At 46.2% G+C, this 25,197-nt stretch overlaps 2 protein-coding genes across 7 annotated transcripts in view; one reads left to right on the top strand and one right to left on the bottom strand.

Moving 5' to 3' along the window:
• Positions 1-10,683, bottom strand: part of ALS2CL (ALS2 C-terminal like) — a 48,403-nt gene extending 37,720 nt beyond the window's left edge. Inside the window, exons 1-3 of one of the 6 annotated variants that reach the window (XM_069778382.1) lie at positions 9,224-9,593; positions 8,506-8,723; positions 7,350-7,412 (exon numbers count right to left, since the gene is read on the bottom strand). Coding sequence is in view for 2 of the 6 variants with exons in the window: in XM_069778380.1 (XP_069634481.1) it covers positions 7,350-7,412; positions 9,224-9,226 (66 nt within the window). In the remaining 4 variants the exon portion in view is untranslated. Of the gene's footprint in view, positions 1-748; positions 875-1,840; positions 1,864-7,349; positions 7,413-8,505; positions 8,724-9,223; positions 9,594-10,519 lie in introns of those variants that run through there. The other 5 variants (XM_069778380.1, XM_069778385.1, XM_069778381.1 and 2 more) reach the window with 5 other exon arrangements.
• Positions 10,684-12,796: 2,113 nt separating this feature from the next.
• TMIE (transmembrane inner ear) overlaps positions 12,797-25,197 on the top strand; it is a 42,230-nt gene continuing 29,829 nt past the window's right edge. Inside the window, exon 1 of the mRNA XM_069778399.1 lies at positions 12,797-13,859. Within this exon, the coding sequence (XP_069634500.1) occupies positions 13,761-13,859 (99 nt within the window). The 5' untranslated portion in view covers positions 12,797-13,760. The remainder of the gene's footprint in view (positions 13,860-25,197) is intronic.

The raw sequence follows: 25,197 nt of genomic DNA on the forward strand, positions 1-25,197 counted from the left end.
CTTATCACCTAAGACACCTGCAAGCTTTTGACCACTTCCCTCCCTTGCAGAAACCCAGGCGAGCTTATCAGCCTTTCTCACCCTGACTAATTAGTTGGGTATTGGTTTCCTTACTCTGCCAGGCAAGCCGTGCAACCCCAACGTGAATGCATGGTTTCCAGCCTTACTTCATCAGGCTTGTGTTGCCAGATGAAGCTGCCTGCTTGCCTGGCACAGGGGGAAAATCCCTCCCTCGGAACAGGAGCAAGCCCCAACACACACAGGATCAGGCAGCTGCCTGCAGGAGAGGGACCGCGCGTGCACAGGCTTCTCCATCATCCCGTTCTGGAAAACACAAGATGAGAGCAAGGAGAGGATTTAATGCCTCAAGTCTAGACCATACTGGGAATTAAATACTTTGAAGACAACATACCTTCTTTATGCAAGGCCAGCGTGCTGTCTAGATAAAGCACAGGGGTGCACGTGAGTGGGTTTCACACCCCAGGAAAATGCACTCCACACCTTTGGTCGCTTGCACAGGTAAAATTTCTACCTGTAGGAAATGCTCCCAAACTTTACTCTGCCTCAGGACTTTTACTCACAGCACATTACCTTCAACAGCCCAATCAGCCTGCTAAGGCTAACCTTACACCCCTCCTACAGTACACGGCTAAACATAAAAACCAAGCCCCTGGATCAACGGGAAACCAACCAACCAACAAACGCTGGTCACAAACCCCAGAAATAAGCAGCGCAGAGAGCAACGTACCTTGCATAAAGCAGCCAATTAAAATTCCCCCGTGGTAAATGCTACGGCAGCAGCTCCTGCGAGGTTCCAAGTCCTGAAATACTCGGAGCTCCCAGAGCGGCCGCTCTCCCCTCCCACCTCTCCCTCCCACATCTAGCCGCCTCGTTTGCTGAAACACAGATCTGGGCCTGTTCATTAGATGAGACACCCACAGAGACAATTACGAAACCTGTGCTAATAGGGTTTCTAAAGCAATTGCTTGTTATTTGCCTTTTTAGAAGGACAAGAAGTTTTGCGATCTATGCTCTTGCAGCTCGTGTGTCGGGGAAACTTAAAATACAGGAAACTGAAAAGGAGAGAATGTGTTTTTCTTTGCACAGCGGCATGTCTCAGCTCTAATCCCTTTTCATCTAGAGTGCACTCCCACAGCAGTTTGTCAAATGAAGCTCCTGTGGTTTTTTTTTTTTTTCCCCTTGTTCTGCCAGTCTCTCCCCTCATGCGACTTCTGCACTTACTGTAGCTCACAGGCGGAAACCCTGGGAAATGGGACGTTTCCTGCTATTCAGAGCCTCCTGCTGAGAGCGTGTGACAGCCCGCAGGCGATGCATGCAAAGTCCATCCTCTGCTTCACCTCGGCCACCAGTAACTATTTCCCGTCCTTCTAAAAAAACCCCTAAAACCAAACCCCAAATCCCCAAGTCCATCTATCAGGAGGACCCGGAGTCCTCCCCAGCCCATCTACTGGAGCGCAGCCACCCCCCAAAAGCACAAAAGCATTTTTCCAGCTGATCCCCAATTCCAGCAAATCCCCACAAGCGTTTTGTCAAAGCAGCAGCCGCCACCATACACTCGCTCTCCACACCAGAAAAAGCAGATACGCTGCGTGACAAAAGCCCCATGCCCTCCCCTTTTGCTGAGGAGCACTAACAAAGCCCCATTCTTTCCCAGGCGCTCTGACACGTTACGACTCAGCAGCTTGCCTTCTCCCCGGCTATAGGATTTCAAGGACTCTTACAACCTATTCAAACTTACTGGGCTGAGGGATCAGGACAAGTCATTTTCTATAGGAAGGATGCTCAGGGTGTAACAGGAGACAAGAGATGCCTCAATCACCTTTTGTTCGGAGAGGTTCTTCTGTTGGGTTGACTTCCTTCCCGGACTCCTGGGGTCTTTTCAGAGATGGATGTGCCCATAACTCACTGTCTGCCGCAACACAATGGTTTACACTGTACGGGCAGGCAGAGGAGCAACCCCCAGAGCAGCAAACCTCACACACAGCGAGGAACAATACTGGGGAAGGATGCAGCCAGGGAATGGGAAGGATGAGCGAGCAATGAGCTCACTGCCAGCCTCCTACCTGCTCTGCAAGCTGCAAAGCCAAAGAGCTGGTGATCAGGACTTTGGCACAATTACAGACCTTTTTCTTCCAGTCCAAAATTTGGATCGAAATCAGATTTTCCACATGTTGAGGAAGTGCTCATCCACAAGGGACTAGATGACAGACAGGTGCTTGAAATCCTTTCAAAGTCTTTGCATAGGTGCTTGAGCCCAGGAGGACATGCCAGCCTCCAGATCCTATTCGGACAGAGATTGCTCCCTGGCAGAGCTTATGATAATGCCTACCCCTCCAGAAAGAGGGGAGGTTTTCAGAGATCCCAGTGCTGAGCATTTCCCTATTGAGCTGGAAGGTTTGGGAATCTCCAACTCCCCTGTGGCATTGGGTGAAAGGCCTAAGGGCTTTGCTCCACACCAGGGGGGATGGACACTGGAGAGCCAACCTTACATCTTCTGGTTCAACCCACTGACTGCATTTGGGTCTGGGTGTCAAGCTCTGTCATCTTTGTGGCTTGTTTCTGTACAGTTCTGGTCAAGCGGCTTGTCGTGCGTGCTTTGGATTCATATTTTTCCCGTCTTTAACCCCAGTCCAGTAAAGCAATGTTGAAACTGTGTTGACACAGAGGGGTGTAAAAGTTTGGTTTGGGACACCTCTTTTACTTTTGCTTTTGTTTCCTCAGCAGAATTCTGTTTCCAGTCACTCAGCTAGTTCTCTGGAAATGCTCAGAATTTGCACAAATGTCATGTTTGGTCTGAGACCTCCAGGCTGCTTCTCAGCCTTAACCCCAAGGAGCAGCAGCAGAAGCCCCCAGTCCTGATGTTTGCATCAGCATTTCAGCTCTGAGACATCCCTCTTGGATGTAGGCAAGGCAAGTCATGATCTCTGCGGCCCCATTCTCAGTACACCCCTACTCGTTTGTTGCTTTTCCTCTTCTCCCACTTCTCCCCAGCCCTAATCGCCCTTGCTTCTTTGGATGGACAGCAAACCAGACAGCCAAGATTTTAATTTATCTTCCTCTGAACAGCTTCACATTCCCATCCCCTACATGCTGTCCTCAACAGAGATAAGACCTCCAGCTTCCAGGCCAGGATAATTCCCACCGTCTGCTAACCGGTCCCCATCACGTGGACAACTCAGCTGGTTACGCAGCAGCTGCCAGATTGCCACAGGTTACAGCATGAATTCTTGTTGCTTTGCCTTAAAACACTGGGCAAAAAATGACAGTGATTTGCTGCTACTTGAGCAACCACCAAGCCATCCTAGGGCTAGGACCGCTCTGACTCCTCTGCATCCATGATGGGAACCTTCAACACCCTGTGGACATCTTTACATCCAGCCTTTAAGACCAGATTACGTCTGGGTTGGATATGGAGGGTCAGACACAGCATGGTCCATCACCTATATTGTATAGACAGTATTTCTTAAGATAAAGACTGATAAAGGGTAAGTGTCAATAGTGCTCTGCTGTCCAGAACATTTCTGCAGTAGACAGGACAGCGATGAGGACACAGATGCTTCAAGAGCATCTAAGGCTGTGTATGAGACATGCTTCTCAGCTTGTAAATGTAATACTACAATTGCTTTCCCATCCTGCTCTGATTCAGGGAGGAAAAAAGAACATACCCAAAGACATATTTTGCAAATAGGTAAGTTTTAGTTCTGATCAACCTGAACACAAAAAGTCCTGTTGGTTTCAAAACTTGAAGTAAAAAAAATAATGTACACCTGAGAGACTTTCAATCGTAAAAAATGAAACAACAATAGCAACAATCAGGGGCACATTGACAGATGCAGTTTTTCTTTTTGAAAAAAAGGAGTCTACACCTGGAGTTTTGTCAGAACTAAGCTGCTTCTACTAACAGTTTTTATTAAATAAACACAGTGGGTTTCTACAGAAGTCTTCAGAAATCTTCCCTATCAGCTTTAGGTCTCTCTCCCATTCTCTGACCAGATCATTATTAATGAAATTGTTGCTGGCTATCCTCAGCCACAGATCTTGAACACAGAGCATGTGATATGGTTCCTAGCCAGGAGCTTAGGGCATGCTACTAGCATTCGTTTACAGATAGCAATATCAGGTGGTTCAGGCTTTATATTTTGCTCTCCTGCTTGACCTCAGTTTTAAATCTTTGTTTCCTATGCTTGCATGTGTCACTCTGGGTAACACAGATTAAAGCTGGGCCTAACACCGTCACTAGAAACATCTACTCAAGGGATTGAGAGGCAGTTGCAGTGCAGTGGCACCAAACATACTGTCTCCAGGGGGTCTGCCCTTAAATAGATGGCACAGCAAATTGGCATTCCACCACCTAGGGCAATTAAAAGCGTTTACCCCTCTAGAAATACCAAACTAGGTTTGATCAAGGAAACTAAGAGAAGGGGTTCACCTTGCTCCTTCTGCTTAGGGTTTTTAGCCACAAGAACAGAAACCTCCACCAATTCTCACCCTAATTTGTACCTCGTGAGAAAATGTCTCCTTTCATAGAATTATAGAATGGTTTGGGTTGGAAGGGATCTTTAAGGATCACCTAGTCCAACCCCCTTGCCGTAGGCAGGGACACCTTTTGCTAGATCAGGTTGTTCAAAGCCCCGTCCAACCTGACTTTGAACACTTCTGATGATGAGGCATCTACAACTTCTCTGGGCAACCTATTCCAGCGTCTCACCACCCTCATAGTTTCCTCCAAATATAGCTTTCCTGAAACAAGTTACCTTTTCATCAAGGAGTTTTTGTTTTGTTTTAACCAAAGCCTATTTATAGTCCAGGTTCCTCTGCTGAAACTAGGTCCCAGGCAAATTCTTGAGTTCTGGGCCAGTGATGCTGAGCCATCTCTGTTGGCCAGCACATCTTTCTATCACCAGAGCAATACCACCCCATGTTACAAGAACCAACCATTCTGGAAATAGCTGCTTTGTGACTCATTTACAAGAATGTCCTTGACTATACCAGCTCTGATACAGGGTTACTGAAGCACGCTCCAGAGCAGCAGCAAACAGCCTGCAGCCTCCCATTCCCACGGCATCACTCAGTGAAACCTCAACTGCTGCTTACCATTAGGTAGAGGCTGTTTGAAGTCATGAGAAAAATAACCCTTTTTTTTTTTTTCCTCTAACAAAAGATAGTTCCTCCTAGCATAAATCTCAGTATCATATAGCTTTCTTTTCCTTCCAAAAAGCTATTTTAAAAAAATTGGCAGCTTCGCTTACCCCTCAAGACATCCCAAGAGTTTCGGATGCACATCAGTGTCAAGTAAAAGAGGACTGAGTTGGAAGATGGAGGATGCAATGCAAATCTAAGATGGTACCAGGCCCATAACCTCAGCTAGCTCAGACTTGATATTTCTGCTGCCTTGCTACAGGCATGCCACAGGATCATCTGAGGCTTTGGCAAGGAATAGGGCAGTCATAGCAGCTGGGACCTCATTGGATCTGTTATGCTTTAGCCAGCTAAAGATCAGACACAGCACCCACCCCAGACGGGAGCAACAAGCTGAAGTACTCAGATTCACTCAGGGGACTCTAACATAGAGCTGGATGTCTGATCCAAGCACGTACTCTCTAACTCGTGTGCCTTGCAGGCCCAGAAGCACAGTATTTGTGCATGCCATTGGGAAACTATGCATGGAAACAGGAGCTAAGTGTGCAATTATTCATATCTCATGCAAAAGAAGTTTCACAGTCTTCTTGATAATCAAACTTGTCCCGATTCTTTTCACTGAGGCAACACAAGCCTTTTCCCTAAAGGGTAAGAGAGGCACGCAAGGCAGGAGTGAACAGAAAACAAGGAACAAGAAACTGGGATCAACAATGGGTACAGACATGTTTTCTACATCTGAACTACCATTCAGCAGTAAAACAGTGTAGAAGTCTAACACTTCTAGAAATTCTCCAGGCTCACGTCAGGATGCACAGAAGAATTCAGGTAACAGACAACTGCAATCAGTCATTTGTCTGCATCTGTATTCCTGTCCATGAGAGACGGAGATATCAGACAAGACCAGGGACAGATCGCAGCACAAGACTGGCCAGGAGCAAGACAGGCACAGAACAAGTGTAAAAGACAAGCCATGGAAAAGATATTGATATGTACTCAACACCTTTCCTTACCACGCTCATTTCCTTATGTAGGAAAGCCTCATACAAAGTTAAGAGACTGACTCTTCCTACAACCTCCAGTCTCAGTGTCTGCTAGATGGAGAGCTCAGACGCAAACTAAATGTCACAGTATTGATCCCACGCAGGCTCTTAGCTTGAAGAGTCGGGAGTTAATCCCTGGAAGTGTGCACAGTCAAGACATTTCAGCTGTAGTTCAGCAGCCAAATGAAGTAAATACTATTTTCCCAGCTGTTTCCATGACCTTTGGCAAGTCCACTCCACCTGCGCTCTCCTCTGTTAGACAGCAGTTGGTCCTGGGACTGCCTCTGATGACATGTCCATGCAGTGCCCGGTCTGTGGCAGACCCAGTTCTTAGCACCAACATCACCAAAGGGCCATCACTGGCAGGGACTCGCTACACCTTTAAGTAAGTTGTAGAAGTCCAAGGTCATCCAACGCATTGACAAGACCCCGGACAGACAGTAGCTGTTGGCTGAAGGCTTTCACCAGGTAGCACCTGGTTCTCTTTAGGGTAAGGAAGAGCTGGAAAGGGGCAAAACCAAACAGGAGCATGCTGGCCACCACCGTAAGGGACAAAACTTTGGTCTTGATCCAAGGACCAAAAAGTACCCGAGAGTAACATGTCTCCTTGTGCCTGTTAGTCAAGCTGTACCAGTTCCTTAGGCTGTTGGACAAACTCCAGCTGCAACGAGGTGGTGCTGAAACTGTGCATCATGAGCTGCACCTACCGGTCCCATCCTCCCCCTGTCCTACACAGCACAGAAGATTAGGCTGCCAAGGCAGGAGAACTAGATGGTCATGGTGGGGATGGTCACCATTTCAAGGTGTGTCCCCCTCTGTGTATAAACCTGTGGTACTTGCTTCCACCCTGAGGGCAGAGGGGCAAGTCAGGATGCCCATCCATCTGGCCGTAGCTGCCATCCAAAGGTCAGGGTGCTACATTGCTCTCAGAACTTTGGAAGGCCCATATGGTTTGCAGACACTTTGGGAAGACACCAAGCACCTCTGCAAGCACACCAAGTCCCATATCATATCGAAAGACACAAGCTCATTTGGGACACCATACTATGTGGCATTACATGACTAATGTGCTTACCGCTCAGTAAAGCAATTCTAGTTCTTACTCCACAGAACAAAACAGATAGAAATACCAGTCCTTAGAGCAGCTACCTTCGACAGCGACAGCTGGCCAGTCCAAGAAATCCACTGGGACTCTACTTGAGGGTTACTTCTCTGTAACAACAAATACAGAAACAATGAAGCCTTTTTTAAATAAACCCATAATGCCCACTTAGTTACAAGAATGAAACATGACTCATGATTCCAAACTATTTATTGCTCTGTGGTAGCTTGTCTAACCAAAGGCCTTGCTAAAAAGGAAAACTGCCTGTCAGTCAGTCCCAATTCCATAAGAGCTGCTATACGTACAGGAAGATAGAACACAGGAAAACAGACACAAAGAAACCTGCTTTCCTGTGCTAGCACCAAGATGTCATCTTTCAGCTCAGAACAGCTTCTTCCTCTATGCAAAGTTACCTGAAACCATGAGCCTTTCAGTGGTTAGTTGGATGGATAAGTCTCCAGAAAACTGTGTAATAATAAAAGCAGCATTGTATTGCTCTTTCATTGTAGCAGAATGATTACAACCCTTCTGGCTCTGAAAATGACGTGAAAATTTGTCTGAGTTGGAACAGAGAAGATGTACCAGTGAGATAAACAAGTACTGAATTGCACGAATCTTTCGCGCTGCAGAACAGCACAGAGGTCTACGGCGCTTGACTGCAGGAGGACGGTGACTTTTACCAGGGCTCTTCCAAACGCTCCGAGCAGGGTGGCACAACCCGAGCTGCAACGCTGGGGCCTTGTTCCCATTCCTTGGCAAGCTATGTCAGATACAGCCAGTCGGTGGATCAGAGCAATCCGATAGCCAGAGGCATCTGGCATGTGGCGTTATGAAAGAGGAGCAAGGGTGCCAAGCTACAGATAGGCGAGAGACTCGCTGAAGGAGGATGGAGAGCAGAAGTCAACTAGATTTTCTTTCTTAACGCATGAGACATTTCTTGTGGCCAAGACCAGTCCCCCCCATTGCCCAGATGGGTTTTATGGGTACCTCCTGAGAAAGCCACCATTTGATTTGAGAGGGCTGGGAAAGGCTCTCCTCAATTACAGGCAGCATGGGAGAAGATGACGAGTGTCAGCCAGCACATGAGCAGCTCTGAAGAGCAGAGCAAGTATCGGCCCAGTCTCCCCCCCATTCCTATCCCTCCCAGTTCTCAAATCCCCCACTGGGACAGCAGCATAGACCAGGCAGCCATCAGCAACCCACCTTTGCTATAAGAGCAGTGACGAGTGACTGCAACACCGTCCCTGGAGGCAGAGCAAACCAGAAGGAGATGACCTTCTCTCTGTGGCCACCTGAGATCAGTGGTCCTCTCCCTGCCTTTGAGCGACCTTCCCACGGCACCACGCTGGCTGTGTCCAACCTCTCACTTCAGTGGCTAAATGGGGACAGCCTTGTCCCACTGGGCTGGAAGCCACCTGCAACTGCGAGGCACGTCGGCTACATAAGAAGTCCAACCGCCTGGAGACACGGTGCCAGAGAAACAAAGGCACCTTGCCCGCGGTGTTGCAGTGAATCACACCATTGTATCCCGCTCCCGCAGCGCATGCCCCATCAGCACTGGGAGGGATTTTGTGAATATTTGCCTCAGTGCAAGTAGGAAACGAGCGACATTCCTGTTTTACGGAAGCAGAGACGGCAGGATTTTGCTGAATTCACAGCCTGCCCAAATTGTCTTGCGTTTTAAACATGGAGGCATCCTTTCCTAACCCTACAAAATACCCAAGCAATAAACTTTGGAGAGAGACACTGCCACGCACTGAACATCACCCCATTTCCAAAGCTGTAACCCCCCTGATCTTCATCGCGGCACAGAGCCAAATATTTTGCAATAGGACCACAATCTCCCACAAGACCAATTCAACAACAGTTTAGCAGCATCTCCCGGCAGCCGAACGCCACCTGAGCAAAAAGTCCGTCTTACCATGGGCTGAGCTGTCAGGCAGGATATGTAGCCATGTGAATGGAAAGAGGAGCTGGTGATGAAAGCTGCCTGCTTTAAATTTTCAGCTGCTTTATTTACTCACTTTAAGGGGAGGGGAAAAAAAAAAAATAATTCAAGGAAGTAATGTTCCTTTCCCAAGGTGCACTGCAAAACATTCTTGGTAGACATGGAAACCCCTGGCAGGCTGCCATCGCTTGGCCAGTCTCCACATTAAATTTCAGTGAGCAACTCAATACTTGAATGGCTTTTAGAGAATTTAAAGGGAAACGGCAGCCACAGATGGGTGATGTGGCTGCCGTTCCCCGTAGGCAAGCATTGGGGGTGTTCCTGAGTTTGCCTTCAGCTCTGCGGGAAAGCTTGTCGTGCCTTCGCGGTGCGCAAGGCAGGCAAGTTATGACGAAGCCAGCTGAAAACAAATGCAGCCTCCGCATTTCTCCTACAAAGGAGGTTTCCTAGCCACAGTCAGCAGGGATAGAGGGCAACCTTCAAACTACCTAAAGGGGAGCTGCAAAGATGAAGGGAAAAACATTTCACCGTGCTCTGGGGATTAAACTGCAGCCAAAGGTATTTAAGAAGATCCATTCCTCCCCTCTCCTGGCTCCCAGCTCTCTTCCCCTGCCCTGGGGCTGTGTCCTCTTTGCTCATGGTTGGGCTGAAGATCGATGGGGAACTGGGAGCCTGGTCTCCCTGGAAATCTCCAAACACCCATAAGAGCAGGCAAGCACATGGGCTCGGGACCTCACTGCTCTGGGGGAAGAATGAGGAGAGCAGAGAAAGCCTGGAATTGATTGCTGGAGGACATGGCAGCTCTGGGGGTGGATGGACAGAGATGATCCCATGCTTGGACAGGAAAGGAGACCCTTCATCTTCCCCCAAATCCCTTATTCCCACTCATTCAGGAACACACATTCTGCGTGGCAAAGCGTTATTTCTTTCTAAATGGTGTAACCCTGCACAGTGCCCATCGCCACGGCTTCAAGGTGCTCTGAAGCACGTGGAGGAAGGGAAGCAGCGTGTACCCAGCAGAACGAGCAGTGTAACACAGCTATGACGTGCACGAAAGTTACCCACCGGTCCAGTCTCAGGTTTCCGTCAACAGTGCCTGTAAACAGGTTTACGACATGTAAGTGGGCACGAGCACATGCGGGGGACACAACTTCTCTCTTCAGGGGCCTTCTCACAAAAGACCTTTGCATTAGAAATCTCTGTTCAAATATCCCAGCTACTTGGCAGATATTGATATCAATGAAGTCAGAATAAAGCAAGGAGACTCACTTCCCTTCTCTCTTCTTACATGCTCGGTGCATTTCCAGGGAGACCTCGAGTCCCCCACAGCTCTTCATCCATTTGCCCATCATTCCAAACGCAGGCAGATAGCAAAGCAGCTCCGGAGTGGGGGAGATGAGACAGGCAAGAGCCACATCCCCTTTCAGTAGTTTGACCCGCGGGGCTCTTGCTGCCGCGCTTGAGTTGAAGACAGCGATGTTCTCCCAAACGGCATTGTTGTGCTTTTGTGTAGCAACAACGCCAGCGCCGCAGTGATTGGCGAGATGGCGTGTTTAGCAAGAGCCACATTTCATTTATTTCCCAAGAGGATGCAAAAGGCACAAGCTATAAATAGGAGGCTGACAAGTTTAACAGCGCCTGTGGTTTCACTAAGAGATTGGTGGTCATCCACTAATCGGTGAGTACATAACAGCATGTGCGATGTGGGCTATGAGTAACCTTAACCGGTGAGGGGTCATTGCTGGTAGGGCTGTATATGGGAAAAGACAACGATTTCCCTTCTCTCTGCAAAGCCTACTTCCTCACTGTTGCTAAATTCAGAAGTTTTGTAATGCTTTTTTTCCTCTCTACAAAATATCCAGCTCAAGGGGTCAGGTCACCAAATTACAAGTAGATGCTTGCATATAAAGAGTCAGTTTGTCCTCCTTGTCATTAAAAAAACCCAAACAAACAAACAAACCCCCTGAAACCTCAAAGGAATAGAAGGCCAACATGAAATCTTATAATTTAAAATCCCAGCAGGAGATTCTGCGCTGACCCACTCCAGGTATTTTCAGAGTGTCCCAAGGAAAGAAGCTGAAATGAAGTTATGAAGCGCTGAAAGGTCTGGAGTCTGCAGAAATCTACGTTTTTTTCCCCTGAAAACTAAAAGAGGCACTCTGCTTCAGTGTCCCATATATAGAATAAGAAATCTGGAGGTTGGAAAAACCCCCATCAGGTTTATTTGTGCTATTTTTGCATAGCTCTTGGCACAAATGTTTTCCAGCAGTGGTTTGATGCCACAGCAGGCCTGGTTCATGAGCACACAGAGAGGAGATAGCTCTCCATCAGCTGCAGGGAAGTCACAGCCTAACTCGCTCAGTGCATGAAAAAACCAAAACTCCAAAACCCACACCTCTTGAGAAACCAGAAGTAAAAGGATGGGAGCAGAGCTGAACTCCCAGCTCATGGGCAAGGCCCTAATAATAAACTGCACTCTGGAAATAGCAACCCAGAGGCTTAGGGAGCTTATATTGCGTTTCACCCAGAGCGCAGCAGGTGCGTTTCCACAAGCTCCTCTTAAGCAGACTAGTACTAGTGCTTAGACAATGTTTTCTAAAAGGAAGCACTCCCATAAGTAGCAGGACTGGCAGCCCAGTTTGCGATGGATTTACGCCCTGTAGTTGCATTCGCTGGTGTCTAACAAGATGCAGGCACAACCCAAAGCTCCCCATGGCTTGGCTGGTCGTAGCGTCTCTGCCCAGCACAGATCCTCTGGTGACCAGCAAGAATAGTCCACATGCTATCCTTCTTCTTTCTGTGGGGACTACACCTGGTTTAATTTTTTACCCAATGGTGTGTTTTTTTTAAAAAATGAAACGCACAGAACCTCAGTATCTCCCCTACCTTTATCCCTTGGCCAAATTCAGCTGGATTAAAACAACAGCAAAGTTTTAGAAGTCCAGAGGAGGGAAGGTAGGGGAGAGGGAGAAGGAGAGGGGCAAGCAAAGTATCATGTCCAAAAGCCCCATTTCCTTCAGAAATCAAGCTGAAAAACATTTAAACCAGCTTGGTGAACCACTGCTTAGGATCTCAGAGCCCCAAACTGGATTTTCATCTGGGAAAGGAGGACCAAGCTGCACGATTTCTGAGGCAGATGCATAATTCCCTGCCTCAATGCTGCCACCGTCTGTTGTCTGCTGATGAGACCTCATAACACAACATCCCCCGTTCCCTTTCCACAGCACCTAATTCTTATACGGATTTGCCAAGCGCACGGTTTCCCGGCATCTCACGCGTGGGAACGCGGCAGCGAACAGTCCCCGTGGAAGTCTGCAGCGAGCACAGACGCGGCAGAGAACCGAACGGCTGCTGCTCCTCTGGAGCAATGCGCGTGTTGGCGTCATTCCACCCTCCTCTAATCTTCACAATCTAATCAGTAATGCAAACCTTAAAGCTGGCCTGCCTATTTGAGCTTGTAAAATATTAATTTGCTATGGAGCTATTTTTCCTGAAATTGTGCTTAGTTCTCTAAAAGTGCTAGAACACAGTAGCAGGAGGGACTAGATCCTCCTGGATCTCGTTGCTTGTTTTCTTGCCTGAAATCCCAGGCTTCTCCTCGGAAAGAATACTACAAGAAGTTATGAGTATGGGAGAATATAGTAAACCTGGTTCATCCAGTCATTCTCCTCCTGACCCTCTTTTTCACTTTGTGGCCGAAGGTTTTGTTTGCTCCTTGGTGGAAGGACAGTCCAAATTCGAGTCCCATGGTCCCTCAAACCCCACAAGCTGTGCTCTCCCTACCCACCTGATTCAGATAATTTTCTGGAGCCCCTCAAGCAGAGCTGAGCCGGAGATGCCAGCCCTGCAGTTTTAGCTTCTACAACCTGCTAGGCACATGCTCTTCCCAGTTGCCTTCAGCTCCCTTTAGCGATCAAGTCCGGGTGAAGTTGCTGACTGTAGCAACACAGCCACAAGATCTTTCAGGGATGAAAGACGCTTTTAAAACCCCAAGATGTCAAATACTCACCTCTAGTAACACTGGACTCTGCTAGGATAGGGTAGCTATGATGCTGATGATGCATCAGCTTGGCTTACAGCCCTTTTTCATTAGGGGAAGAGAATTCTCTCAACAGGCCAGGAGAAAAACAAGAGCAAGAGAGCTGGAATCAGTCAGGCAGCTGAAAAAAAAAAAAAAAAAAAAAAAGGGATCTTAATGAGTGAATCGCCTTCCTCTGGGGGAGCGGCAAGAGCTCGGAGCGCTACTTTGCTCCCCATGTCCCCCCTTCACGAAGGCCGGCTTGAGGAGCAGCTGAGCACTCTGTAAGCGACACCAGTCTAATTAATTAATGACTCCCCGGCGTCAGCTCTGTGGCTGCTGGTTTAGAAAGGAAGGCAGTAAAGAAGGGCCAGGATGGCACGCGACCGCTTCTGGTAAATGCTGAACGCTGCTGCGAGCTGGCTGGGTTATTCATAACCCCCCCTGCTTTGGGCTACAGAGCAGAAGTCGGAGATATACTGGGAAGAGAAGATGGCGTGGGATTCACCCTTGCAGCATCCTCTTTCCTGGGCGAGGTCTTCCTCCCTCTTCTTGTCCTGCTCGAGAGCTGCCATGGCACAGTTAATCGAGGTAAGAAGCAACTTGCTTTACAGACTGGGGGTTCGGGGGTGTCCAGGAATGTGGGTTTTTTCCATGCATGTTGCCCAGGGAGGACAGGTAGGGCAGACAGCCGGGAATTTAAGGTGGCTCCAAGGAGTTAGAGTCTTCTTTGGGAGATGCTCGTTGCTTTCTACAGGCCCAACACTAGAAAGAAGGCGCTTTTAAAATGCCAGTAGCTGTTGCAGAGGACAGTCAGCACTTAAGGGCTGCTTTAATCCCCAAAGAGGGCTTGACACAGTGCGAAGGGCCAAAGTCACAGCACAGTGTTTTCTAGCCCAGTACTGCATGTCCAACAAGTGCCCCACATCAGAGTCTCAGGGAAAGGGGAGAAGGACCAGGCATGACCCGGGTGATCCTGTCCCTGGACATACCTGCCCAAGTTTAAACATTTGGGCTGCGTTTTTCTTCTTCTGCCTTCCCTCGTTTCCTCTAGTTCAGCACAAACATTAATTTTTGAAGTGATGTTCCTCACCCACAGCTTGGTTGCAGAGCTTTCCCCTGAAGGTGAGGATGCGCTCCCATGGCCCCAGCTCCCCAAAGCAAGGCTGGGATGAACCAGGAGGGAAGAGCAGCTTCACAACCCAGGAATATGCCCCGGCAGTGGTTATAACTTATTGCCAGCAGTTTCAAAAGCGAGAGTCCTAGCTGGAAGAACAGCCCCCCCAGAATTACAGCTGCCAAAAATTTTGCAGCCCAGCCACTTTCAACCCCTTCATCGCTTTTCCTAAGGCCTGAGCCATGTTAGAGGCAGCCGCTGCATTGGTCCAGGGTCCGAGCCCCAGTGCTGCAGTGCTGACGAGCGGCATGTTCTTGCAGCAGAGCTTGCTTTGCTCAGATTTCTGGGTTTAGCTAAACCGCTCAGAAAATGCATCCATGCAGGCATAGAATGTGTTAAGGGCTCTGATGGGCTAACATAAGATTTTTTTTTTTTTTCCAATGTTTTAAAACTTAGCATCCCTGGCTGCCCTGCCCCTCACCTGGCCTCGCACCAAGTCAGGTCTGATCTCCGCAGCCTTTGGTCTGCAAATTTTAGCAGTTCATCACCAACACGTCAGAGGCAATGACAACCGCGCTGAGTTCATATCCCCACCCCATGGTCCATCTTGTGCCCCGACACTCTGGACGTCTCATTTTAAAGTTACTTAATTCAGGATTTTCAAATGGGTCTACTAATCCATCCTGTCTGACCACAATATACCATTCCCAGCAAGGCAAACAGGAACCTAAAACTCCTTTACAAACTCATAACACACCGTGCTGTGGACATTTTTCACATTTTTTCCAAGCTGTTCAGCCCACAGCAGCTCTCAAGGTGACAAGCGAGGCAGAACTTTCTCTTACAGTGCACATTTCACAAAGCATGCTTCGCCGAACCCAGGGCGACGTGCAGACACAGCATCCGCCCCACCAGGAAGATGTTCCCTTTCATCATGTTTCACAGACACACACTTTACAGGAATTGTCCTCATGCCAAAGCAAAACAAAGATAAATGGCAAAACTACGAAAATTGTTATAAACCAGGTGTAATTTTATGGTCTGCTTTACTTATACCAGACTTTCTTGAAAACTTGTCTACTTCTTATAGCACGTCAGAGGGAGCAAATCTCATCTGGAAACACAAGCTGCACACCAGGTTAACTACCAGGTATCCAAAAATGAGATTAGATGAACAGTCAGTTTCTGTATTTCTAAAAGCAGATGAATTACAGGCTGCTCCAAAGCTCTGCAAGGACTTTTTACTTCACATAATTATACAATGTAGTTATCCTGAATAATTAATTTATGCTAAGCCAGCCCACCTAAGCAAATAGAGAGAAGGTCAAAGGGACTGGACATTTGAGCATTTCAGTGAGCTCAAAAAAAACCCAAAACCAAACCTGAAAAACCCACCACACAGCAAGAAGTAAAGAAACAAGAAGATGCTTTTGTTTAATGGTGTTCGAGTGTTTCCAAATGTGCAGATTCATGTGCACTTTCCACTTGGGAGCAAAGAGGCAATAAAAGCCTCTGAATATTGAATCTAATTGCATTGACAAAAAGCTTTCCTCTTTCACAGGACTTTTGGAAGAATTCCAAAGTCCTTCGGGTTGAAAATTAACTGTTCAAAGATTAGCAAGCTGCCCTGGCACAGGGTAAATTTGGAATTAGCCCCACGGGCTGCCCTGGACGCTGCCCTGTTCAGTGTGCCAGGAGCCCTCCCATAAGGTGCATTGCAGAGGGACCTTCTGCACTTCACCCAGAGCTGCGGACTCTTCCTCAGGAGTCCCTTGCCCAAGTTAAATTGTAGTTTGTACAGGTTTGTGAGGATACGCACCCACATAGCTCTGCCTTGGCACCCCTCAGCCCCTCCATATCCCAACCTTTAAAATGCATTCACATGCCCAAACATTAGCAGGTGCTAGATAAACACCTAGCAGAATGGGAAAAGGCTCTTTTGCAGCATCCCACCAATGCCCTAGCACCAAGATGACTGAAGAACAAGAGAGCACGGCTTTAGCTTTTTTTTCCCCTTTGCACAGGACTGCTCAGGCAATGCATTCAGCTCCCATAAGATAATACCCATTACATGAAATGCATATAGCACTGGCCTGTTCCTGAGTTTTCCACTTACCCCATCATTTCTCCAAGAGCCCCAGCTAGGATAAAGTATGCATCCTTGGAAAAGCTACAACACAGACTTGAAAGTAGGGAAGGAAAAAAAAAAAAAAAAATCACTGATCTTTTTTACTAGTTATTCATAACTTCAGTGGAGCAAAGGCAGGTCCTGATGGAGTACGGTAAGAAGATCACTGCAAGGTAAATCGAAGGCCAGTTTAAAGAAAAGGAGGAGTTAATTAAAGGCTTTCAGATGTTTTCCAAGACCTTCTGCTTCCAAACCACCATATAGGCAAATGATGTATTTGATACACAGGGTGTTATGTGAAGTTCAGTTTATACTACACTTAGCTGTATATTGTTGGGCACAAGGGACAGTAACCCTCATTTGTAGCCTCCAAGTGAATGCGACGGATGCGACGCTATACGCAACAATCTAAATATACTCATGTGTGATTGTAGTTTAAATGACGGCAGGTAAAATTACTGAGTAGCTGTGGACTCCTGAGGCTGATTTCCTATGTGGGTGCATAGATTTAACTCAATAGCTGATAATAAAAACAACAAACAAGAAAATAATAGTTCAGGACTACATACACAAGCAACACACATGAAGATTTGAGAGTTAAGCATTAGCTTTAAGAATGGCATCTTTAAGGAAGATAACAGTATTTTGGGCCAGCTGGATTCAACATATTATAGAAAATTATAAAAGCCATTTTCTGGAAAATTCTTTGTCATGACCTGTCTGAGGAGACAGGCTGAAGAGAGAGGGATGGAGACTATACAGGGTACGAAGTCACTGAACCCTCCCAGACCCAACCCCACATAAACATTAAGGAAAAGCTTATACAGGATCTCAGATCATTTTCATCATTTGCAGAGAGATTACATCTATAACTAAATCTTTTGTCTCTGACAATAAAAAACTATCCTAAATGCTACAGCTATGCTAAAGAGGCTGTTGTGTGACTGCTGCCATTCTCACATGAAGAGAGGCATCACGGTTCAATCTGAAACAGTTGTTCATGGGACCATGAACTGGTCCAGCTATGAAAAAAATGAGGTTCCCATTGGGAACTAGGGAGGCTGGAGCTCTGGGACCACAAGACGGGTCACTTTTGCCAGCCCAGGAGCAGCCCTGGCACAAGCAAGCCTCACAACCAGGGCAACAGCTATAGCTACATCATAATTTAACATTAATTACTAGATTTATCAGCTGCCACACTTAAATTCAGTCATTATGATCTGTCTTTTCTTTCTAAATACATAATCCTATTATATTGGCCCTTGACCTGTGAAACCACAGATCAGTTATCATTACTGTATTTTCAGCGTTGCGTCTGGACTCTGCCAGGGTTTCCCCACCACTGCAGAGGATTTTGACGACCTCCCTAGATAAGTTTTGCCTGCGTGGAGGTCCGTTCTCAGATTGCCCATCTCCTTCTTGTTACTTGGAAGGAGGGGAAGGGAGAGAGTGCACATGTGCGTTTATTTAAAGCTCAGTCCCCCTGAACCATCTGTGGCCTTTAGATATGTGTAATCAAATGCAATTAGGAATAAACATTGTTAGTTTTTCAAAGCCCAGCCATGCTGCAGGCAAAGCAGAAACATCAATCAAGCTGAATTAGAAGGGCCAGTTAAAAAAAAAAAAAAAGGCCATAAAAAGGGGTGCCTTTTACAATTTTTCTTCTCTGCTGCTTAATGAAGTGAATGAAACTCCTGCCTCCAGCATCTATCTCCTTTTCCACTGGGTTTGATACCTCTGCTTCCCCCACCATCACCACTAACAGTTTCTGCCTGAAATGAATCAGAAACAAAGCAATCATGCTTTATTTTTTTTTTTTTTTTTAGTTACAAGAACCAGTGTCAAGCTGTTCTGACCTAAAAATGCAACTTACCTGGAAATGATTTAATGTTTGGTTTAGTAGATGTTTTACAGCCCTGAGTGTCCAATGTCAGCTGAGATCCAGCTCCTTATGGAGTAGTTTTCCCTCCTCCCAGCCCTTGCTGGGCATTTGGAGAAGCTGCAAAGGTGATGCCTGCACACAACGCAGAGATCCTTTCTTCAGTGCAACTCTGAGACACACGGGAATGGGGGACACACGCCTGGGCTCCACCAAACCTGGGGACATGCCATCCAGCAGCGCTTGGGGGCCAAGGCTTTGGCATAGTCCAGTCTTCACCGAAAGCAGATGTTGTGCCTCCACACCTAGGGGTACCTGCCATAGTGGGTAATAAATCAGAAGAGAGGCCAGTGTATCATGAATGGAGTCCAGCCTTGGCTCGTACTTTAGATCCCCCCCCAAAACCAGCCCTACAGGGTCTGAGGCATTGGAAATCCAAAGGACGGGGCAGTAATGGGCCACCAGCCTCTGTTCCAGCTCCTGCCAGGGAGCCACTTGATCCCTAGGACACCCCAAAAATCCCCTTGTCTCTCTTTCCTGCTCCTAGTCCCAGAGATCAAGCAAAGAATTGTATGTCAAGGGCAGGATTTACCCGCTCTAAATTGGGCATCTAGAAACTGGACACCCAAATCTGAGCCAGTCACTGGAGGCTCCACTAATAATCACTGAAGAGAAATAATCATTTATTCACCAGATCTAGATAAGTTTCCTCAATGGGATGAATAGCCCTATATAAGTGCCACTTTCTCTCAGACATAAATAACCCTAGAAGAACTAGCTTAAGCTTAACTACTTGTACCACACATTTTTAAGCACCTAAGTAAGGGTAAATGCATTTTCTTTAGAGGGAGAGATTTAGCCTGAATGTTAAGACACAAAAATATGCATCTACAGTATTGGCATCAACAAGCAATCTGGGTGCCTCAGCTTCCGTGGGAGATGTAGTCAATGCAGTCAGAGGCTAAGGAGCTATTCCACTGTCCTGCAAGAGACACCCCAATCAACAGTCCATCTTTGGTCTCAATATTCATTATTGGTATTGGCTAGGAGTTGGTTTCACTTTCCTAAACATAGCAGTCTAATCTTATTTAAGGTGCTGTGCTGTACTCTGCCTGTTTTCCAGCTGCTGCTCCAGAGAGTGCAGGTCTTCCATAAATGTAACATGGAATATTGACCAAGACCTACATCATTGTCTCCTTTACATTTAAGCTACTAAACTAAGCCATAAGTTTCTCTTTTCTATAAGATTATATACTCTTTCAGCTCAGAGCCTTATTGTTATTCCTTTCTGCTCACTACTGCTTCCTCCTGGAGCCCCAACTTTTTCATATTCCTACAGGCACTGCCCAGACAACTAAGTGGTAGCAACATTGTAGTAAGGCCAACCTCAGGTGTGTTTGCATCATTTTCTTTGATATATTCTCATCTGCTTGCCTTCAAGAGGCTTTCCCTGTTGAATTAGTACCTGAGTGTTGCCAATGCTGCTTCTTGCTTGCATTTTCTGTATTCCTAACAGCTTTCTTCATCTGAAGATGACACCTCTGAAGCCTGACATCTTTTGCAGAAGTCTTCTTTACTGCCTCCAGTCTTCTGGAGTCTTTTGTTTAGTGCAACTGCTTTGCATAGATAAAGCAATGCTGTTAGACTTTATACCACATGTAAGCTCTTCATCCATCTCTCCCATCTTACACTTCTGGACCACACTGGTGGCCAAGGGCACAAGTTCACCCTTGCTGGAATGGTTTTGTTTGGGGTTTCTTCCCCTCAGGGCTGCATAAGAATCACTTTGTCCCAGTTTCACCTCTGCTGGGTTTAACCTCCTTACATCTTTTCCTTTTGTCCCTGATACAATCATTCTGTTATATTGACATTTATTCCCATGCACAAATCAACAGCTCCAAATCTTGACATTTATTGCCAAGCACAAATCAGCCATTCCAGTTTCTTGAAGCTACTAAGAATTACTTTCACTAAGATGTCTTTTTCCCCACACCGTACGTGTCATCTCCAACAGCTACGAGGACTAGATGTAAGACAGTGTTGCATCTTTCAACCCACTTAAGAGCTTGGACACCTTGTCTGGTCAGCATGTGTAGCAATGCAAACTTAGACATCTGCTATCGAGACCCAGTGCGCGTGCACAGGCAGTTGCCATAGATCAGCTTGTATGTGATAATTTGCTAAGCTGTAGTAGCTTGACCATTACACCACAGTAATTTCACTACATACGTCAGCCCTAGCATTCAACACTCGCTCTAAGAATAAGAAAAGTTACAGTGAGTAAACCAACGTATCTACATGAATGGTCATGGCTCTGCAGCAGTCTTGCTTCATGCTTTTTCCTTTTGCACTTTTGTCTTACATATGCAATATATTTTGCTACTTTAGGTACTGGTTGACATCAAGAGCTTTTGTGAAACCAAGAGAAGCGGCAGAGTTCTTTAAACTTGTAGTTTCTTCCCTCCAATGCAAGTTCAGCCTTGTTTAAGCTTATGCTGTTCCTCATCCACAACTTCCTCCAGAGTTGTCCATAAACTGGTACCAAGTGCTCAAGTCACTAGCTTGCTTGCTACTGACGGTAAGCATATGCTTCTACAATCATCCAGAGTCTCAGGCTGTCCTCCTATCGAGGCACACAATTGCCATAGCACCCAATATGTCAGCACGTCCCTTACCTTTCTGCCTGTTTACGTCTTCCCCATCTTTTTACTAGTCCAAGAGTTTGCTCATCATTCCTTCATGACTTAGACCGGAGAACATTTAAACATCAAAATAATGCCTGCTATGTGTTCCATCTCTGTGAAGGTTTCTACATAAATTGTGCAGCAGTTAAAGGAGGATCCTGCAATCCATTCCAGAGCTATTGATCCATGCTGTGATCTTAAGACTATTTTTTAATTGCCCACCTCAGCTACTTTACTCTGTACTGGGAATATTACTTCTGTTGAACAAGGATGACGCATCAAGTGTTTTGAGATCCCCAGAGCAGAGAGACTAACACTGGAAGGTTCAGCAGGAAAAAGTAGTAAGGATCTCTGGTCCCACAGCTCTATGTGTGCTGTAGAAAATGGGTACCATCACTTCCAAGCTGTAGAGTTGAAGGTGGGTTCTTGTTCCCTCACCTTCAGATCTGCAATTTGCATTCATTTTTAGTTTATTTTATTCTGGATTCTCTGAGGACATGATATCTGTGATTATTGCTGATTAATTATCAACTGTAAAGTAAAACAACCTGCTGAAGATCATCAGGTTCTGGTGCATGAGATACCCTATGGCTGGTCATGAGACAGGGAACCAGGTTACCCAACCCACAAGGGATTGCTCTCCACAGCTGTAGACAGGGAATATACCCACAAGCATGTGTCTCTTCATGAGACCCTCATGAGAAAACACACTTCTTGGATGTAGGGTAATGCTACAGCCTCTCTCTCTCGTCTTGGGACTCTTTGTAGCAGAGCACCACTCACACCGAGTCTCCCACCATAGTCAAAAAGCGTGGAGCATTGTGCTGCTGTGTGCAACACGGGCCTGCAAGTGCCGCAGCGAGGCAGATGGAAGGAAGGACCATTGGCAATGTGCAAGGAGCAGGGAGTGCTGAGCATGATAACCTCCAGAGCTGCAGCTCCTCTCCCTGCATTATCGCTGGGTCCTTTGGGGACTTGCTCCTAAGACAGTCTAGAGCAACAGCTACAGTCAACCTCAAACCTACAGCCATCTACAAAGCTAACCCTTCATCTCTGCTCCCGTCTGGTATAACCTTGGCAGGTCTAACACCAACCATGTCCTGGTTTGTCTCTTTTACCTTCCTGATGTGCACTTAAGACTTACCCAGGTATGCAGAGTTCCAGCAGAAGCCCCACAATTTCCATTTCTTACCAGTTTTCCTCTTTATATCTGGCTCCCTTTCCCAGTTGCCCATCAGAGACAAGTCTGGAAGACAAGGCCCAGCCTTTGGAGAGCTGAGCTTCAAAAAATGGCAAAATCATGCCAATTACTGCAAATGAAGTGCCTCCCGTGAATCAGATTAAGGCTACCCTGGAGGTTAACTCCAGGATCAGTAGTAAGGAAGGAAAGCTGAATCCAAGGTAGGAAGTAACCTTAGATCTCTGGGATCAGCACTTCTAATCAGACAAAATTTTCTGAACCTAAATCGGTGCCCTGATCCCTCCCCAGGGCTGCTGTCTACTGCAGCTTCTTCAATTTCTTTTCTTTCTTGCTGGCTGCTTTGTAAAGAGTAGAAAGAAATCCTGCAGTTGAAAATGGAGATCTTTCAGTGTCAAGTATCACAAATTCCTACCTCTTTGATTGTCCCAGGAGCCTCTACACAAGACCCCGCCATGCTGGCCAGAGTTTCTTTCTCCCTTAGTTCACCTGTAGCAGTTCTGGGGTTGGAGCACTGGATGCCCCATGGCTAGTCCCTGCACCACGGGAGAAGGGTGGCTGTCACAAATTGCAATGACGTGTGGCCGGGTGGTGCTGAGTATCCAAGGCAGCTTGGAAGAGACCAGCTCAGACAACAATCCTCTTCACCACAGATGGGTTCTGAATAGGATGCCCCTGGGAGACAAAGCACTCCAGACACGGCGGGAAGCATCCTTCATTAGGAAGAGACTAAAATATGGTTTGTATTGCACAAATAGACAAGTAATTGGAGAGCAGCTCCAGCTACAATTCACTCTGTGGTATCCATTACAGCTGTGTTTGAACAGCACTTTCATGGGCTGAGAAGGGAAGGGCACTGCAGGGAATCAGATGTGCCTGTCCGGGAGATGTTTTTTTTTTTTCCTTTAGAAATGAAGTGTTTTCAGCTTCTGTCAAAAAGCTATTGCCAATTCAGATCAGGGCCTACATTCAGATACAAGGCAATGAGGGTGTTTTGCTAACAACCCTTCTGAAAGGTCAGTAGCAGGTTTAGACTCTATGATTTGCTGCACCACAGCACATCGTAATGTGAAGTTCATTAGCAGTGAGCCATTGTTGACCTCTGATTTCCTAAGCCATAAGCCAAGAGAAGAAATACTGCTTGTTGGTACGTGTGACCCTACCATATCATCACTGCACTGGGACCACAGGAGTTGAAACAAGTTCAGCCCCATTTCAGAGATGGGGAACTGAGGCACACAAGAACTAAGTCTCATTGCAGATCCAGTCCTTAGGTACCTTGTTTGTCCAACATTTAGCTCCTATGGAGGCCATCAGGTCCTTGTCCTGTTTCTATCTGAATGGTCACTCCAGAGAAGTTTCTTCTACCAAAGGCAGGTATCTGTAAGGCTGTTTGACCCAGACTCTCCCATAGATGTTGAGGATCTACTCAACAGTGGAGCTGAGGTTGCAGTTCACCTCATCTGAAGTACTAACCAAATCACCACTAAATCACATAAGGAAACCTCACATCATCTTCACAAGATAAGGCTCCTGTGATTATAATTCAATTTTTTTTCACCTGTTTTCCTGTTTCCCTCTTACACTTCATTTTTAGAGCCTTTTCAGGAGCTGGAAACTAGAGTGCTGTTTGTGTTGCATCACACACACTCCCCTCTTTACCCATATCCCTTCTCTTTTTGTAGACATGCAGGACATTATCACATCTTTTCTGACCCTTGATACAGTACAAGCCACAGAATTTAATTCAAAGACCTCCTTGTTAGCCTGAATAACTTAACTGATTAAGATGTGCTTTTCTGAATGACAGCCAGGCTTAACACAACATCTACAAGACCATTTAAGAGTAGGTTTCTTTAGTCAAACTTGTCATTAGTGACTCAAAATCTGGAAGCAAGATGGCTTAGAAAAGGTACTATTTATAAATGAAGAAAAATACCAGAACTTTCTCAGTTATGTTTTTACATTTCATTTTAATTCATTACTAATTCATTCAAGACTTCTGTTTAATGGAGAATACCACTAAAAAAATTTACATCCCCAAAACAATTACAAATTGAAAGAAAAAGTACACTTACAGCTAGGGAAAGCCCATTTAATTGTAAAAATAAAGGTATTTTTAAGGAACTGAGGCATTTGGTATCATGTGTCCTACTTAAATTATTTTCCAGATCACAATATACATAAATATGTAGATATGCATGAAAGTACAAAAGGAACCTGCAGGCTACAACATAAGAAGAAATGAAACAGCACCACCTTGCCACTAGGCAGTCTCATGGTTTACTCATGTTAAGGAAAAAAAAAAAGTGAGAGAAGCCAGGACCTTCCTCCTGGACTCACAACACAACTGGATTATCTCTACACATTTAATCTGTTCGCAAGTAATGCAAGGGCTCTCAGCAAATACAGGTTGCCTAATTTCTTCATTGCAAACAACTGTTCATTACTGTTATTTATATATATATATAAAAAAAGCAACAGGATCCCTGCTCTAAGCTTTAATCTCGACTCCTTGATGCTATGTTGCTTAATCTCCCTACGGTATATTGTCCTTTTGGCTATGAATCTCTCATACTGCTGGAGCTGTGAGAATCAGAGCTCTGCTACAGACCTGGAGCCTCTAGCCCAGAATGACTTGTTCTGAGCCATTTTTCCTTGCATTTCAGGAAATCTGACATCTGTGCTTTCTACTATTAACTTTACAGGTTTAAAGCAACATGATTGAATCCCCAGTACTCAAATGCAACTGAAATATCCATCTAATTCAGATTTGCTGCTTTGACAACTAGACAATATGCTGTGTGGGAATTACTGCCCACACATCGTGTTGCTTTTCACGGATTCTTCAATCCTCATTCCCCAGTGATAATGGGATTTAAATCAAGTGTCCTTTCTGAACTTATAAATGAGTGCCAGTATC

Source organism: Haliaeetus albicilla, chromosome 2 (assembly GCF_947461875.1).
Source record: "Haliaeetus albicilla chromosome 2, bHalAlb1.1, whole genome shotgun sequence".
Classification (NCBI taxonomy): Eukaryota; Metazoa; Chordata; class Aves; order Accipitriformes; family Accipitridae; genus Haliaeetus; species Haliaeetus albicilla.